A 17,217-nucleotide genomic window follows, 5' to 3' on the forward strand; every position below is an offset into this window, starting at 1 on the left:
TACTGATAAGCACATTTGCATTTGAGCTAACCAGAATCGTTACAGTGAGCAGGGTGGGCAGACGGCAAACTAAAACATGCTGAGCTGTAAAGTAGCATATAAAACATGTATTCTGTGTGTGTGTGAGTTACGGCTGTCTGTCTGCTTTCATTAATTCACTAACATCCAAATATTGATACTGTGAAGAATGTAAGGATAAAATGTAAAACTGAAATGGCATAAAAGGGTCTGACTGTACCTTGTTTGTAAGGCTATTTGCATTCCAAAGACGTTCCTTTGTCTTAATCAAGAATATTCTACACAAAGGCTTCACACAAAGGTTAGTAATCTCTCACAGCAAAATGCTGACATCTCTAATTTCATGTTATCTGCTGTTCTGGACACCCATTTCTATTTTCTGTAGTCTGTGACACATCAGAGTATAAAACAAAAGGGATTGAAATGAGGAATTAATGTTTATAAAGTACGTACTGACTGTCGCCAGGAGAAAATGGAGGCAGAGAGCAGAGTCCATCTCTGTTATTAGCTATGCAGAAAGTTTTATTTCGTGACACAGTAGCCTTCAAAAATAAGAATATTAACTGAAAGATGTTTTCCACTGATAAAGCATAAAATATACATTAGTAAACATTATATATTATTTTTTTCATTTTGGTATTTTTGAATGGGTGATTAACAGGGGTACAATTTAAAACCCACAACTGTGCTGACTGCGATCACCAGGCAGTAGCCAAGCATCGCTATTTTAATAATGGCAGGGCAACTGAAAATAGTTTCCTGCTTGTTAGGACCATCAATAAGAAGACCGTGCAATTGTAATAGGAAACCCTCTGTGCTAAGGCACTTTTAAGGAATAAATCCCTTCCCTGAAGTTAAACGGATTGACATTTCTTGTTTTCACTGGAATTTGCATAACTGCAAAATACCGGGGTTTTTTGCAAGTACAAGAACAGACACTGGGAATTTTGGGGTGCAAGCGTGCTCACACACGGTTCTCTTGACCACTGCAACTACAGAACCACATTTTGGCAGATTTGATGCCAGTGGATGCAGGATTGGTCATACGGAGTGGCCGGGAGTCCAAGCAGTGATGTGGCATCAGGGCAGGTACTCCCTGTCCCCCGCTGCCTCTCTACCTTTAGCCCCATGGAGGAAGGGGCTTCCTCAAGGCACCAAGACAGGCAGGATGCGGCTTCTCTGGCCCAGAAAAGAAAATTTGCTAAGATGGGTAGTAAGCAGAATAAAAATATGGCTTATACTTTATTTGAAGATACATTTGAATTATTTAACTGACAGTAACCTGATTTTAGGACTAAAGTAATTCTTTTAAATAAAATAGCTATGTCTATTACACAAGGAAGTTGAGATTTGTGTAGCATGTTATATTGCTTTGTGTTTTATGTATTTCTTATTTAATGTGTTAGGCCAGTTATATGAAAATACTTCTCTATGTAAAAATAGTACTGGGCATATAATGTTCTCTACAAGTACATGGACATATCCCCACATGCTGGTCAGAGGACACATTGCACAACGAATGACAATGTTTAAAATATACTTCACAGTGTAATTATCGCAGTTACTACTCCGGTGGTCTCTCAAATAAAGGGAAAAGGCAGTTTAGAAGATAACAAATGAAATGTTTTCCTCCGTTCGCCATGTGTAACATGCTGACCTTCCATTCCCACATGCAGAATGGAAAAGGCAAATCACTCGCATCTCTCCTTTAAATAACAAACCTGCGTATTTGCTACCTTGAAAAGTGGCGCATCATTTAGCCGTTGTCAGCTATGCAGCCATCTCATTTTCCCCATGTATTAATTTCATATTTCTGGCTTGGATCTTTACTGATAAATTCACAACCACAAATCCTGAGAAGTCCTGTAGAATCTTACCTATTTAGATATGCAAAGCAGTGTTTAATGGCTGGAGCAAGACATCCCCCATTTGTTGTTTTGGGTTTTTTTAAAATGCTTTCCAATACAGGACAAAATGACACCAAACACAGCCCCTTTCTTACACATAGTTTGCGACATCACTTGCTGCGAAGAATGCCTGGCCCTGGCCTTTTTTACTTCCTGACCTACATAAAGGTGGATCACAGGACTACTATAGAGAGGCTGCTAAATAAGGAAACCGCATTGGGATTCCCAACCTGCTCCACTTCAATACATTGCAGTGGATTTTCCTCCCAGTACTAAGCAAAATCCTAAAAAAAAAAAAAAAGCTAAAAGCTAAAAAACATGCCTAGTGTGTAAATTTATCTGCTCCACTAGAGACAGGTGTTTAGTGGAAAAAACGTTTTAACATGCCCACCTTGTGTATGCTCTGACACTGGGAAAAGCTTGTGCCCGGAATGCCGAATTGGGAAAATGGCATTAATTCCTGCGGGAGGGACACAGCAAGGCCCCATCCCGCTCCTCTCCCTGAACCAGGGCCGGCAGCAGGGCCAGTGCTCCCACCGCTGCTCCTGCACCATCACCCGCGGGGAAGGAGGCGTCGGGAGTTAATGACGGGTAATTGGAGTATGAAAAACAGTTTGTTCCTGCTTCTCGCCGGCGGATCCAGTTCCTTCCCGCTCGCTGGGCTCATTCTTTTCATGCCCTCAGAGATCAAGCAGAGGATTCTGCCCATCTCCCTAGATGACGGATAAGGAACAGCAACGTGCGGCCAAGTCTTGCCGCCCTGCAAGGAAGGAGACACGCCATCACGAAGACCCTTCTCAGCAAACACAGAGGGAGCAACTGACCCCTGAACACACTGGTTGACTCTTCATTTAAAGGCAGCGATGCCACACAACGACGGTATGTTTTAAACCTGCTGTGTTTCTTTCGCGCTCAAACCAGCATACGTTCAGCTGCAGCCAGCCCGGAGCGAGCACGAGCCCGGCCCTGCTCTTCCGCGCGGGAGGACGACGGCGTCACTCCAGCACTCGTCACGTCGCCGTCACCATTCTCCTCAATGTCTCTCTCTCTCCCACTCAGCCCCTTCGCCGCCCAACGGCGGGGACTCCCACCCCGGCCTCCCTCCGCGCCGTGCCCGGGGACCCCCTCCCATCCCGTCCCCGCCCGTCGTTTAACATCACGGCCTCCTGCCGCCGGGCACCGGGCTGACGTCACACCGCGCAGCCACCGCGTCACCGCTGCTGACCACGAGGCCGGGGCGGGCGGTGCAAGCGGTCGCGCGGCGGCCCCGCCCCGCTGTAGCCGGCGCTTGCGCGGGAGCGGCGGTCGGGCCCTGTCACCGCTCCGCCTCGGGGCTGCGCACGCCCTCGCGGTGGCCGGTGGGTGCCTGCGGCGGGCCGGGGCGCGGCCGAGCGGAGCGGAGCGCGTCGCCTCACCGCCGGTGAGCGTCCCGCCGGCCCCGTCGCTGGAGCTCTTCGGCCCCGCGGGGCGGCCGGGGCCGCGCTCCGTCGTTGGGAGCAGGGCGGCGGGTGGGCCGGGGGCGGTTGGGACTGTTACGGCCAGCTGCCGGGCGCGTTGAGGGGAGCCCGGCGCCGCCCCCTTCTTCGGACCGGGCGGCGGCCCCGCTCCGGGCGGCGGTTGGGGGAGCTGCGCCCCAGGGAGGGGAACCGTTCGGCAGCCCGTGGGCGAAGGCGGGCGGTGCCCGGCTGGACGCGGCGGGCGGGAGCGTGGGGCAGAGCCCGCGGGACCGCCGGGGCGCTCCGGGAGTGGGGTGAGGTTACAGAGCCCGCCCCGGCCTGCGGGAAAGGTCCAGACCCTTCCTGCAGCACCGCTACTGGCTCCCCGCTAGCGGGAAACCAGCGGGGTGGTTTCCCTCGCCGTCTGTGCTCGGCGTCGGTGCGGGGCTGCTTTTGACGTCACGCATGGTAGTATCCAGCAGTGACAACGTGAGCTGGCTTTCGTGACTACCTGCAGGGATAAGATACTGCCGTGATTTCCGATCAAAGTACAAAACTTGTTTGGCTGATGACTCTTAAAAAACAAACCAAAACCCCAGCCTTCTATGGAGCTACACATCTGTTTTAACAGAAGGGCGAACTTTTCTTCCTTTTGCCCCGATGGAGATAAATCTTGACTACGGAAATCTTGAAGCACTATAATCATACATCTCTTCTAACTTCTTGTGTTGCAGGTTGAAGCTTGCGCTGCAGTCACTGCCACGGATCTGTGAAATTTGCTGTTGCACAGCTATGTCTTAACCGAAGACATCTTCGTTTTGATGTCCCCTTCTGGATGTGGTAGGATATAGCTAATGATAGCTAGGGAAATATTTGATCATGCATCATCTCCTGAGATAGGTAAACAGAATGCAATGCATTTTAAGCTGTTTGGCTGGTTTGGGGGTTTTGTTTGTTTGTTTTTTAAATGAGATCACAAAAATAAGCATTTTGTTTACTGCATTTTGACTTTTGCAGAGAAAAAATAGTTCATGCTGTTGTGCTGGCAAGAATTCTGCCCTTTGGTTTATGTAACGCTTAGGTGCTAACTGATGACTTATTTCTCTGAGCAGTTTTACATTTAGGTGGTTTGTATGTGTTATGACCCTGCATAATGTAAGACTGAATGCGTTTGTAGTGCATTGTATTCCACATTCCATTATTCGTGCTGTCTTCTAAATAATGGCCACAGGTGAAAACTTATAGCCATTTTACACTGTATTGGATTGATTTTTAAATTGCTCTGAAAATACAGGGAAACTTACTGTTGCAGACATGTAGTATAAGTAATAGTGAAGACATTGACATAAATTCTTCATCATCTGCAGTACTGAAAATGAAAGTGAAGTGTAGCTTTGTGTCCTTTCCAAATAGCTACAGAGTCTGCCAGCATAAATGCTGGTAATTGCAATTTAGGCATTAGGGTTGGGGGTTTGCGTAGGTGAGTTTGTACCTGTGGCCTCCTGTTATGGCAGGGTAACTGTCATGCTGTAGCCTGTGTTGATTGCAGTGCAAGATTGGGGACTTGAGTTTCAGCTATTTATCTTCTTTTCACTTGTAAGTTAAGTTGACTCATAGTTGTTTAAATGTAATGATTGACACATCATATTATTCTTTGTGTTGCGTAACAGGATTGATCAGAGATGACCAATTTTTTTCCAAGCTATGAGTCAAGTGTTGTTTTGGGGGATGATCTTGAGGCAGTACACAGTGCTTTCTGGAGCCATGCAGCTCCTTGTGTAAAGAAACTAGCCTGTACTCTCTTCTTAAAAGATATTTGAGGTCATTTCCGCTGGCTAGAATTGGTTGCAACTACCCTTTGTATAGTTCTGGATCAGGGATTAGAGAAGTTTTACAAAGAATGGTATTTCAAATTCTTGAAACAAAGTTTTATAAAACCGAGGACCTGCACATCCGTAAAGTTGTATCTGAAATGGGAAGAAAAGCATTTTACTGCAGAGCTCATGTAAATACTATCCAAGAAGGTAAATCGCACTCTTAAAAATTGTTCAGTGTTTCAATATATTGGTATGTAGAAAATGAATTTGTGGATTACATGCTATGTAACATAAATGTTAATAGCATAAACGTTAGGGACAATACTGAAAAACTGTACATTTTCCTTTTTTTTTTTTGAACAGCTACGCAGAAGGGATATTCTAGAAAAGTGAAGTTGGAAGATCTCTGTGATCAAGAGAAGCATAAACATGTTGTGCTGGGGAAATGCATCTTTTGGACAGCTTGGATTGGGTGGAATTGATGAAGAGATTGTTTTAGAACCCAGAAAAAGTGACTTTTTCTTAAATAAAAGGGTCAGAGATGTAGGATGTGGACTGAGACATACTGTTTTTGTCCTGGATGATGGGACTGTTTATACATGTGGATGCAATGATCTAGGACAACTAGGGCATGAAAAAGCCAGGAAAAGACCCGGTAAGTTTAGAAGTAAAAAATTGTGCAACATATGTGTGGTTGTGCATGTATTTTTTGTTTCATTATGTCACATCAAACCCAAGACTGCCAGTGTCTGTGCATGTGCTGAATTGTATGCACAGTAGTTCTTCCAAGAATGGACGTATTTTTAACTTGAAAAGCATTCCTTTGCTTGGATCACATCTTGTGACAGTTGCAAAAAACAACTGTGAGACACGGCTGTCCCTCGATATTTTTGCCTGCCGTGCAGCTGGACAGTGCCATGATTTTTTTATTTCCAGCATGGAATCAGTTTACCTAAGGTTTTGGGAGACTCTGGCAGTTTTTAATCTCAAGGGGAGGTGACCTGCTTCAATACGTGGATTAGCATTGTACTATGTGTATGTGTTTGGCTACTGGAATATGGTAGAAATGAATATTTGGCATACCATAGTTGAGAAACATTCTGGGTGTTTTTAATCATCCAACATATGATGTATAGCAGGTCTGACTAAAGCAATGTTTTTAACTTTCTTTTTTTTAAGAACTAAAAATAAAACTTTTGATAAAAGATTCTTCAGCATATGCAGTGCTCCAGGAAGAGGATTCGGAAAAGCCTAAAGGATGCGATGTAAAACTTCTTTGGGCCTTTTTCTTCCTATCTATCTTACAGTCATGTTTCTGCTTCCTGCTAGTGCAGTTCTGTAGCAGAAGTGGGTAAACATCTTGCAGGGACTGCAGAGGAGTGTGCTCATGGGCTCCCTTCAGAGCTGGGCACGTGAGTCATACGTGCGTGCTACTGAGATAGGGAACGGTACTTCTGACAGTACTCATGGCATAACGTAAGCAAGCTGAAAAGGCTTAGTAGGAGTTTATTCTGATCACTGCTGTAGCAATTTGACAAGTTACTTGGCACGATAGTTGATACAAATACTTCAAATGGCAATAAGGCATTATGCAGTATTTTAGTAGCTCTCCCTCATTCAGACTTTCAGATTTTATGCCAAGTAAAGATTTTTTTGTGTAGTTGATATGTAACTTTTTAGAACTAATTTGGACTTCTACTGGGAAACAGTAAACGGATATTAAAACTGATAAACTTTAATCCTGTGCAAACATCTGCTTCATGAACAGAAACTCAGCTTGTCAAACTTACTCTGAATACTTGTTACCCACTTTGAAAATGATGCTGAATTGTCTTTTAAATCTAAAAGTTACAACAAAAATATCTGACTTTTAATTTTTTGTTTTGTTTTTTTAAAATAGCCTTGTGTAAGCTTTCATACGTAATGGACAAAAACCTACTATAAATCTCTTTTTTTTTTTTTTTTTTTAACATGCTCAGACACAACAGTCACGAGGATGGTAATGTCCTCCTCCCTAATTTTTCTTTCATCTAGACATCACTAACAATACTGTTGAACGTTCTAATGTGAAGTCAATGCGTTGGGATAACTTTACTTGTGCAGTCTAAAGATACTCAAGTACCTTTACAAATGGGTATATGCCCTCTTTTGAGTGTATTTCTGCTAACTGAAGATAATTTTGTTACAGAGTGCATGCATGTCTTTGTCACCTCCGTGTCACCAGTGGCACTGTTTAGCTGTGCCTTCCCTTTTTCCTCCCCACAGAGCTCTGCTTGCCATAGGGATTGTGTGAATGTCCCTTAATCCATATTCGGCGAAGTCAGCCTGGCTAGTTTAGCTGCTGGTGAAGATAGTCTGAGCTAATCTGCATGCTCTTGCCTGAACTGGAGAGTGCTTACATGACCTCTTCCACTGGCAGAGCTGTGGAGGCCGTAACAGGCCTGAATTGGGGTGATAACCTCTTTAATCAGATCGTCTGTTTAAAAAAAATGAAAAAACCCCTTGTATCTGCTGCCTGTGTTACTCTATTTTGGAAACTGAGTGCCTGTCATGTTGCAGATACTGTTAGCTACTGTTTTGAAGTTGACTTAGGCTATGCTAGGCTGTGTTTACAGTGCGTGTGACATTGATGATACACAGCCTTTTTCAGTGGTGTGACATTCTTCTGCACGAATGGAATTAATGTGTTTGAAAACTGGGCATAAAATGTCCAAGCAGGTTCCCTTGCTTAAGGGGACTGTTGAAAATTCCAGCCTTAGTGACAGGCCCTGATGATATTTCTCCATTTTCCTGTTGCTGAAATGAAAATGTTAGACTTCTGATCACAAATCATAAGCACGAAAACAAACTTTGAGTTTTTCCAAATGTATTTAAAGGTATTGATGCAGGCTACTGGAAAAAAATCACAGATATTTTAGTGTTTGTTCTTCAGAGGCATGCACTGTATATCTAGAAAAATTACTCTTTGGGATCTGTTTCTACAGTATTTTGCATTATAAAGAGGACATTGTGTAGCTCATTGCAAAATCAGTAGCTTTAGTCTTTAATTTGCCCTGCCTTGTTTTGCCAGCTTTTTTGTTAATAATGAATAGGTGAATTTAATTTGCAGTGGTGGAATGTTTTCCTCTTACATAATGTCTACACGTGTAGTCATTTGACAGTAATCTATTTGACCTTAATGTTAATTGAGTTTCTGCACTCATTTTCATACGGCAAGATGAGAAGGAACCATTATTATCAAGCTGCCGATTTTGTGCACTTCTGTATATTGCTCCAGATACAGTTGTTGTTTGGTTACTCTGGGGTGTCAAATTTAACTTACTTCTCCTAGAATAGCATGCTTATAATTTTAAATAAAAGATGTTTTGGGAGACTTCTGGGCTTAGTTCTGTGTAATTTCAATTGGTATCTTAGTGCTAAGTGTAACGGTCTTGGAGAACTCTAGCTTGTTAGTTGCTTTTTTTAAAAGAACTAACTTTTTTGTGTGTGTGTTTTTTTTTTTTTTTTTTTAGAGCATGTTGGTGCACTGGATGCCCAAAATATTGTAGCTGTGTCATGTGGCGAAGCCCACACTCTTGCATTAAATGACAAAGGTCAGGTGTATGCTTGGGGTCTGGCTACTGATGGACAGCTTGGCTTGCCAGGAACAGAGGAATGCATCAGAGTGCCCAGGTTAAAAATAATTAGCATATAATAAGTTATTTTTTTGAAAAAAAAAAAAAAAAAAGTGCTCAAATCACATTGGTTAAGCTATTCTGCTGTTATAATTAAAAACACGCATTAGAAAGTGTACTTTAGCTATGGCACTTGCATGCTGTAGACAGTTTCCTTTCTCAAAAGTCAAATTATGTGAGAAATGTCTTATGGGTTTGCTTGGTTTGGTTTGTTGGGATTTTTTCCTTCTTTTTTCTTTTTCGTTCTTCTCTTTTTTTTCCCTTTTTTTTTTTTTTTTTTTTTAAATAGTCACCTACTAAGAATGGGAGTTATGTTGGAAAAGTAGGCTGGGTATTTTAAGAATGTAAATGGGGGATTGATAACTGCCATTTAAGAGGAGTTAAAGAAAAGTAGAATGTTAAATTTCCAAAACCAGTTGTGGGAGTATATTTGAAGGAGGCGCGCTTGCTATCTGATCTTCGTACTTCAGTTTTCACCTCAAAGTTTTTTTAGCTGTGATCAAATGATATGCCTTCTGGTTATAAAAGTGAATGCTAGCCAGATTCACTTGTTTGTTTTCAGAATGCTGTAAGCATTGCAGCTAGCTGAAGTCCACATTTTTACTGTGATGAGTAGATTCACTGAAATCAGTGGAACTGTCTGTAGCAGTAAGTTTCTATCTTTGCAAGCTGGAGGTTTTCTAATTTTGTCTTTTATGTAGGAAAAAGGCATACAAAAGTAACAATATCTTGGACATTCATAAGTTTATCATGGCTATCTGTGACACATGTATAAATATGAAAGATATAAATAATATGTTGGATTTTTTTATTTCTGTATCAAATTTAAAAGCCCCCAGGCCTTTTAGAAGCTCCTGTTTTTTCTCGTCAAAAGTTGAAAGCATACTAGAATTAATGCACATCTTTGTGTATTTGCAACTTGTTTATAATACTGTGCAATCCTTAATAGCACTGTAAACTGAAGTTTTTGTTGAAGTTAATGTTGATGGAGATAAAAATTGAGTTGTTCAGATTTTAACAGAGAGTAATTCAGGGTTTATATGTAATATTGATATGAAGAAAATTGTAAAACCTTTTTTTGTTTGGAAACTAGAAAGTAAGAATCATTTTCTTCTTGCATCAGGTATTCATTTCCTTCATTCAGCTGTGTGAAATCTCCTTCCTGGCACACGAACCTCCCTAATTCTTCATTATGGTCTTTTACTGACTTTATTAATTTGAAAATAAGACAGATCCTGTCCTTGAAACTGTTAGAAAAGAAGCAGCTTTGACTTAAGACTTTACTGAATAGCTTGTAGTTAAAGTTAGGTTATTTATGTTAGTTTCATATTTACTTCAGTGAAAAGGATTCACTTTTTGTATATTACCCTTTAGCATGACTTTGTATTTCATACCATGACCTAGTAGCTTAATCCTTTCTCTGTTTTCTTACCCCAATAGAAATATTAAAAGCTTGTCAGAGATACAAATTGTTCAAGTTGCTTGTGGTTATTGTCACTCGCTAGCACTCTCAAAAGGTAAGCCAAATGGTTCTGAAGTTTTGTGCGATTTCTTACTAGGTAATTCTAAATGTTTCAACATTTATTTTGTCTTTTTTAAAAAGGAAATGTTTTTTTTAAAACATGCACAGATGGGATTTCATGTTGATAGGGGAAGTGTACTTTAATGATGGAAGCTTGAATTTAAAAAATAAATGTACAAACAAATGTTATGGCTTTTTTTTGTTACGCTTTTTTGCTTTTTATCATCTTGCTTTCATGTATGTTCCTTTTGAAATTCATTTTAGTTTCTCTCCTTTTGTTGGTCCCATTTCTTTTTCATCCTGCTGGCATGCTGCTTTGTCCCTAGTGTATTTTATCCTGTAACTTCAAGTTACTGAGGCTTGCAGGCAATGACTTCCTTGTCTGCTTCTCTGTTTTCTGTTCTGTTGGTGCTTCTATAGTTAAAATGTAATGTCATATTATAACCTACCTTTGAAAGGTTTAAACCTCTGTCTTGAAAATTTTGCTGGGGCTAGTTAGTATAACTGTGCAGAAACTAATATGAATTTAAATTTGCTGCTTGTTTGTTTCATTGTGGCAAAGGAGAATCGTGCCAAAACTTCCATTTGGAAGAAATGGCTGCTGGATGGGGTTCATGGAAACTTAGAAACTCAAAACAAGGATTACAGAAAGATTGTAAAGTTTGACAGTGTTTCTTTTTCTTTAAATATAACAGTTTATACTGACTATATGTGTCTTAATTCTGTATGTGACACATCATGGGCTCGTATTGAGTGCTTTCAGTACCATTGTGTATTCCCAGGCATCTTTACCATTACAACCTAGTGAGATTCCTTTGTTCTCAGGACTGGCAGACGGAATGTGGGGAGTATCAGAATCATGCTGTTAAGCATCGTATTGGTCAAAGGTGCAAGAATGTAATAGGAGTTTGTAATTTAACATTCACTCAGTGTTTTAAATAGTTACAGCATCACTATCCTATTGCCGGTTCATGGATTTGCAGCTCTCTGTTTCTGTTCTTCACGTGCATTGCAGGCTGTCTTTTTGTTGTTTTCTTCTTTTTTTTCCTGGTTGTAAGAGAACCTGGAGAAATACTTGCAATGTAGCAAGGTGATGGCCTTAAAAATAGACCCACACAGGGAGGAAAATGGGACGAACTTACTTGAATTGGGCAGTTTGAGGGGAGACTTCATAATATTTTTAGATTTATATATGGGATATTGTTCCTGTGATTATAAATGATTGGCATAGTATTTCTTTGGTGTTAGGAAGATTGTTTTATATGAAAACAATATGGGTTTTTGTGTTTTGGTTTTGTTTTTTTCTTGTCTGGTTGGTTTTGGTTTGGTTTGGGGTTTTTGCTGGTTTTTGTTTAAATAAATAAATAAATAAAATGTGAGGGACCTGTACCCCAGGGGATGGGTTTCATTGTTTTCCATCTTGATAAAACTGTTATTGGATAGAAGAAGGTAGGAGTGGCATAGGAAACTACTGTTTGAAATGTATCACATCAGCAAAAGCAAAAGTTTGTTGTGATTATGTGTTGATCTTTAGGATAGTAAATACTTAGGCAAAACGTTGCTTGTTCAGTAGAACATTTTCTTTTGGAGGCAATCTTAGCATAAATAGCTTTCCAATTTGTGATTCTTCAAAATGTTGTTGTTTTTTTTTTTCTCTATAAGATGTCAAATGACATTATAAACTTTGTGCTTCATTCGTCATATAATTAATACAACATTTTAGAATTTAAAATATATACCACAAGTTATATGTGAAAACTAAGTATGTTACCATACAAAAGCTTAAATGAGGCTTGTGATTGGGAATTGGAAATTTTTGCGTGTCCAGTATGCAACTTGAGCAAGATCTCTGCACAAAAATGTAAGCAGTAGTGGAACTCCGGATGGAACAGCATCTTGCTTAGTAATAACCAAACTCATCTAACACTGTTGAAACAGGAACGTTAAGAGCAGTTTTGAGGGTTTTGAATGTGATTTAAATACTTTCAGTTTGATTAAATATTTGAGTTGAATGTCTGCAAATTACATGAGAATGCTTAGCTTCAGAAGTCAGTAATTTGTATGCATTTTCAAGTTCAAAAATATTTGAAGAGTCATTGTCTAACTTCTAGCTTTTCTTACAGTAGATAAACTTTATATAATTAAACTATATTGATTGTATTTCTTGTTGTTTTTTTTTTTCACCCTTTAAACAGGAAGTGAAGTGTTTTCCTGGGGACAAAATAAATATGGCCAACTGGGCTTAGGTTACGAGTATAAAAAACAAAACTCCCCACATGTGATTAAATCTTTGCTGGGAATCCCTTTTGCACAGATTGCAGCAGGAGGAGCTCATAGTTTTGTACTGACTCTTTCTGGAGCCATTTTTGGATGGGGACGCAACAAATTTGGGCAGCTGGGTCTTAATGATGACAATGGTAAGTAAATATTATTTCAGTAAAATTTCAAGCTGCAGGTCTTGGTTTGTGAATGTAAAGACAGAAGTATTACTAGAAAAGAAACGGACAGAACCAACTTCTGCTGAGTATTGTCAGAGAGCACTGATGTCACATGAGATTGCAAAAGGGAGTTTTTTCCTCAACTGTTTTGTAGTGAAAATTCTGATAGCGTGTTGAAATTCTAGCCAGCTTGACTTGTTTTCTTTCCCTATTCTAGATTTTTCTGTGCCTTAAACTTTCTGAATGGGATTGAATTAAGATACTGTGCAGTAGTTACAGTTTGAACTGAATTTTACATGGATGAAATTGCTTGACAAAACCAGTAATCTGTCAAAACTATTTGGTTGTCCTTAGTAGACACATTTAAGGCATCTTCATTGTTTTACTGCCATGTGGGTATCTGCCTTTCTCAGGCCACTTCTGATAATCATTCACAATTTTCAGCTAACCATTTCCAAAATTTCCTCTACTAGGGTGTTGATACTCATTAATGATTTTAAGCAAGTGTTTGGGTTAGACAAAAAATTGTTTCTTTGTTAGTTGTATTACTTTCCATGCACACTATCTGCATGCAGGGCTCCAAGATGGCAGTATAGGCTATCAGGTCCCTGTAATAGACAGTTTAGTATAGAATAATTTATAGCTAGTTGCATGAATTCAGATTTTCTCACTGGTTCATTGTTCTCATCACCATTTAAAATAAGAAAAATGTGTTGTAGTTAAAATGCATATCTGAATTAATGCTTTAAATCTGGTCACACTCGTGTAATAAGAAAGTTACACATACTTTTCAAAAATCAAATTTTCCTGGGAGTCTTCAGTTGCTTCTACGTATTCTTTGGAATATGTATGACCCCAGTTTTTTATATAGCATCACTTCTCAGTAAGACCCCTGTTCTGTGTCTCGATAGGGCTTTTTCCAGGCCTCTTAACATACCTGACAAATTTTAAGACATTAGCATTAACGTTTAAAAATTTGCCTTTGTGCAGCTGAATGACAAAGCTGATTAGTTCTGGTGATGGAGGGAAGTTAGTTGTGCTTCCTAATTATTCAGTGTTCCATTCCTCTATTATACGTTTAGTAATACTGAACTATGACCAACTGATGCCAGCTTACAGAACGCTTTAAAAACATGAAGCACATAAACAACTCAAAACAACTGTCACTTTTTTCTTTTCTCATGGCCAATGGCAGGTCTAATGTACTGTTCCATATTCCGTGGTTTATGTATTTACATACCATCCTATGCTGGTGAAAATGAGAATATTTGCTACAAAGTAGCAAAAATTTCAGATTAGGAGTCTCTCTGTTTTTCTGTAATAACACTTCCATCTCAAATATATATGAACTCCGTCACAATGATTGCATATGCTAACAAATTTAAAGTGCTTGTTTGACTGGAACCAAATTAGAATAAATGAACAAAGTGATTTGTCTTCTGATTTTTATTTTCAAAATGAGCCATCTACTGCTGTATTAAACTTTTCAGACAGATACGTTCCTACGTTGTTAAAGTCACTGAGAACGCAGAAAGTTGTTCATATATGTTGTGGAGAAGATCATACTGCTGCCCTTACAAAGGTACAATATTTAAAGATATGTTCATGCTTTGATTTTTTTTTTAATGTTTTCAGGAGAAGATGCTACCTGAATAGTAAATAACAAACAAAATTCTGAATAAAATTTCTGCAAAGTTTGTTGGGTGAAGTTGAGGAAACACTGGAACAATAATTAAATATTTGAAAAAACTTACCAAATGCAAGAAATCTCTCAGTAGTTTTAAATTTTTGTCAGATTTGGTGAAATTGAGCATGCAACAACATGTAGCATTTTTGATATGACAGTGCGTGTTGCATTATTACAGTTATGCAGATATTGAAATTTACATTAGCGTATCCTAAAGAGATTAGCTATTTTCTGACTGTAATGCCTCTGGCATTGCTGTTATCACTGATCAGACCAAGTTAATTTTGAATTTAAATTAAATGCTGGAGCGGATTGGTGTGTGGGATTGTTTCAAGTTTTCATAGTGAATTGCTACTTGCTGTTGTGGTGGGGTGACCCCGGCTAGATACCAGGTGCCACCACTCCCTTCCTCAGCTGGACAGGGCAGAGAAAATATAATGAAAGGCTTGTGGGTCAAGATAAGGTCAGGGAGATCACTCAGCAATTGCCATCATGGGCAAAACAGATTCAACTTGGGGAAATTAGTGTAACAAATCAAATCAGCATAGGGTAATGAGAAATAAACCCAAATCTCAAAAATACCTTCCCCCTCACCCCTCCCTTCTTCCTGGGCTGAACTTCATTCCTGATTTCTCTATCTGCTCCCTCCAGTGGTGCAGGGGGATGGGGAATGGGGGTTGTGGTCAGTTCATCACAGGTTGTGTCTGCCACTCTTCCATCCATGCTCTTCCTCTGCTCCAGCATGGGATCCCTCCTGTGGGAGACATGAAGTTCTTGAAGAACTTCTCCAACGTAAGTCCTTCCCAGAGGCTGCAGTTCTTCACAACTGCTCCAGTGTGGGTCCCTTCCATGGGGTGCAGTCCTTCAGGAACAGACTGCTCCAGTGTGGGTCCCCCATGGGGTCACAAGTCCTCCCAGCAAACCTGTTCCAGTGCAGGTCTCCATGCAATCAGAGGTCTTGCCAGGAACCTGCTCCAGCACGGGCTTCCCACAGGGACACAGCCTCCTTTGGGCACCCACCTGCCCCGGCATGGGGTCCGCGGGCTGCAGGTGGGTATCTGCTCTGCTGTGGACCTCCATGGGCTGCAGGGGGACAGCCTGCTTCACCATGGGCTTCACCACAGGCTGCAGGGGAATCTGCTCTGGTGTCTGGAGCACCTCCTCCCCCTCCTTCTTCACTTACCTTGGTGTCTGCAGAGTTGTTGCTCTCGTGTGTTGTCACTCCTCTCTCTGGCTGCTGTTGCGCAGCAGCTATTTACATACTATTGGCAAACCAACAGAAGAAATTGAATATTTACATAATCCACTATAACTATTAAATGTGAGGTTCTATGAAAAGTTGGTCATTTATTTCAAGGCCGATTTGGGAAAAAAAGCATTTAATGTCTGAATTTGTTGAATTCAGAGTATTGTTGTAGAAGGCATTAGAATTTTGGAAGTAACTATTTTTACTGTTTCGTTTCTGAAGAAAAAAAATCTGTGTTTCTTTAGTTTTGGAAAATGTGGGGGTGCTTTTTAATGTGTTAGCTTGAATTTTTACACTGTAACAAGCTAAAAGTTATTTTGAAGAATACAATCTGCCTAAACGTGGTCCTATTTTTGTTGATTATACACAATTTTTTACAGTGAAAGGAAAAGACTGTTCATAAACAATTGCTTTTTCTTCTGAAATATTCTCTCGCTTTGACTGAAAAAGATGTGGCAACTTTGTGATCCCAAGATTGATATTGATGTATTGTGCAAGGTTAGGGAAATAGAAAATGCAAAGAAAGCAGCAATCTGTAACTTGTATTCTAACTGGTTTTTCCTTTTTAATGTACAGAAGTTAACTTCAAGCTTGCTTTAAAGCTGATGGACTCAATTAAGATAATGACTTTACTGTAAATGTTTTGACAAATTATTTATGTCACTCATTGGTATAGCTCCATTTTCCCTTGCGTGATAGGCCTTGCAGAAGGAGGGGTCTTGATTGATATCTGTTGTAGACAGTACTGTGTATACGTGTGAGCATTCTTCAAGTCCTTCTGAAATTCAGAAAAACCTGTCACTGTTTGTTATCCTGATTCAGCGGATGAGGCTGTTGGTTTTTCTCTGCTGCCATTGCAGCCAATGACGCTGCCATTTTAATGATGATTTCCAGCAGAGGTCCAGTCTGATGCAGAGTAGAATTGAAAGACACAGCTTTACAATTTCAAAGCATTTGAAAATGGAAAGTTTCAAAGTTGTTGTAAGGCAAGTTGTATAACTTATGAAAGTGTTTCTGATTTGACATTCTTTCATTAAAGTTTTTGGTTAATTTCTTAATTAAATTAATCAAAAACACTTTAAAAAAAAGTGACTTGCCTTACGACAGTGTTGAAATTTTCTGGTTTCTTACAATTTCAAATAATGAAGCTGACTATTTCAGTCCTACTCTGCATCATCTTTGAGGAGGGCAGCTGCCTATTTGGTAATTGCTTTAAAATTTATATTTAGAATTTACAAGCCAAAGTATACTTTTTTTTAGTAGTGTCAGTTTATATGCTCTTGTAGTTCATCAAGAAAACTGGAAAAGAGTTAAAATGAGGATTAGTATCTATTAATGAGACAAGTTAGTGACAGGACTATTGTATAATAATATGGAAATTACAAGAACGCAGTTTAACACGGCTAAGGTAATACTTGATAGTTGTGCCGCATTTTCATAACTGCAATTAGCTTGTGACCCTTCTGTGTCTC

At 39.9% G+C, this 17,217-nt stretch overlaps 1 protein-coding gene across 10 annotated transcripts in view; it reads left to right on the top strand.

Annotated features, from left to right (window-relative positions):
* The first annotated feature begins 3,199 nt into the window (after positions 1 to 3,199).
* The window catches only part of HERC4 (HECT and RLD domain containing E3 ubiquitin protein ligase 4), a 36,731-nt gene continuing 22,713 nt past the window's right edge, over positions 3,200 to 17,217 (top strand). For 3 of the 10 annotated variants that reach the window (XR_012587414.1, XM_074590009.1, XM_074590013.1), the window contains exons 1-8: positions 3,200 to 3,345; positions 4,096 to 4,261; positions 5,542 to 5,833; positions 8,691 to 8,850; positions 10,293 to 10,369; positions 12,570 to 12,791; positions 14,303 to 14,394; positions 15,241 to 15,549. Coding sequence is in view for 9 of the 10 variants with exons in the window: in XM_074590009.1 (XP_074446110.1) it covers positions 5,608 to 5,833; positions 8,691 to 8,850; positions 10,293 to 10,369; positions 12,570 to 12,791; positions 14,303 to 14,394; positions 15,241 to 15,549 (1,086 nt within the window). In the remaining variant the exon portion in view is untranslated. Of the gene's footprint in view, positions 3,346 to 3,657; positions 3,676 to 4,095; positions 4,262 to 5,541; positions 5,834 to 8,690; positions 8,851 to 10,292; positions 10,370 to 12,569; positions 12,792 to 14,302; positions 14,395 to 15,240; positions 15,550 to 17,217 lie in introns of those variants that run through there. The other 7 variants (XM_074590014.1, XM_074590017.1, XM_074590010.1 and 4 more) reach the window with 6 other exon arrangements.

The sequence above is a fragment of the Larus michahellis genome, chromosome 6 (assembly GCF_964199755.1).
Source record: "Larus michahellis chromosome 6, bLarMic1.1, whole genome shotgun sequence".
NCBI classification, from domain to species: domain Eukaryota; kingdom Metazoa; phylum Chordata; class Aves; order Charadriiformes; family Laridae; genus Larus; species Larus michahellis.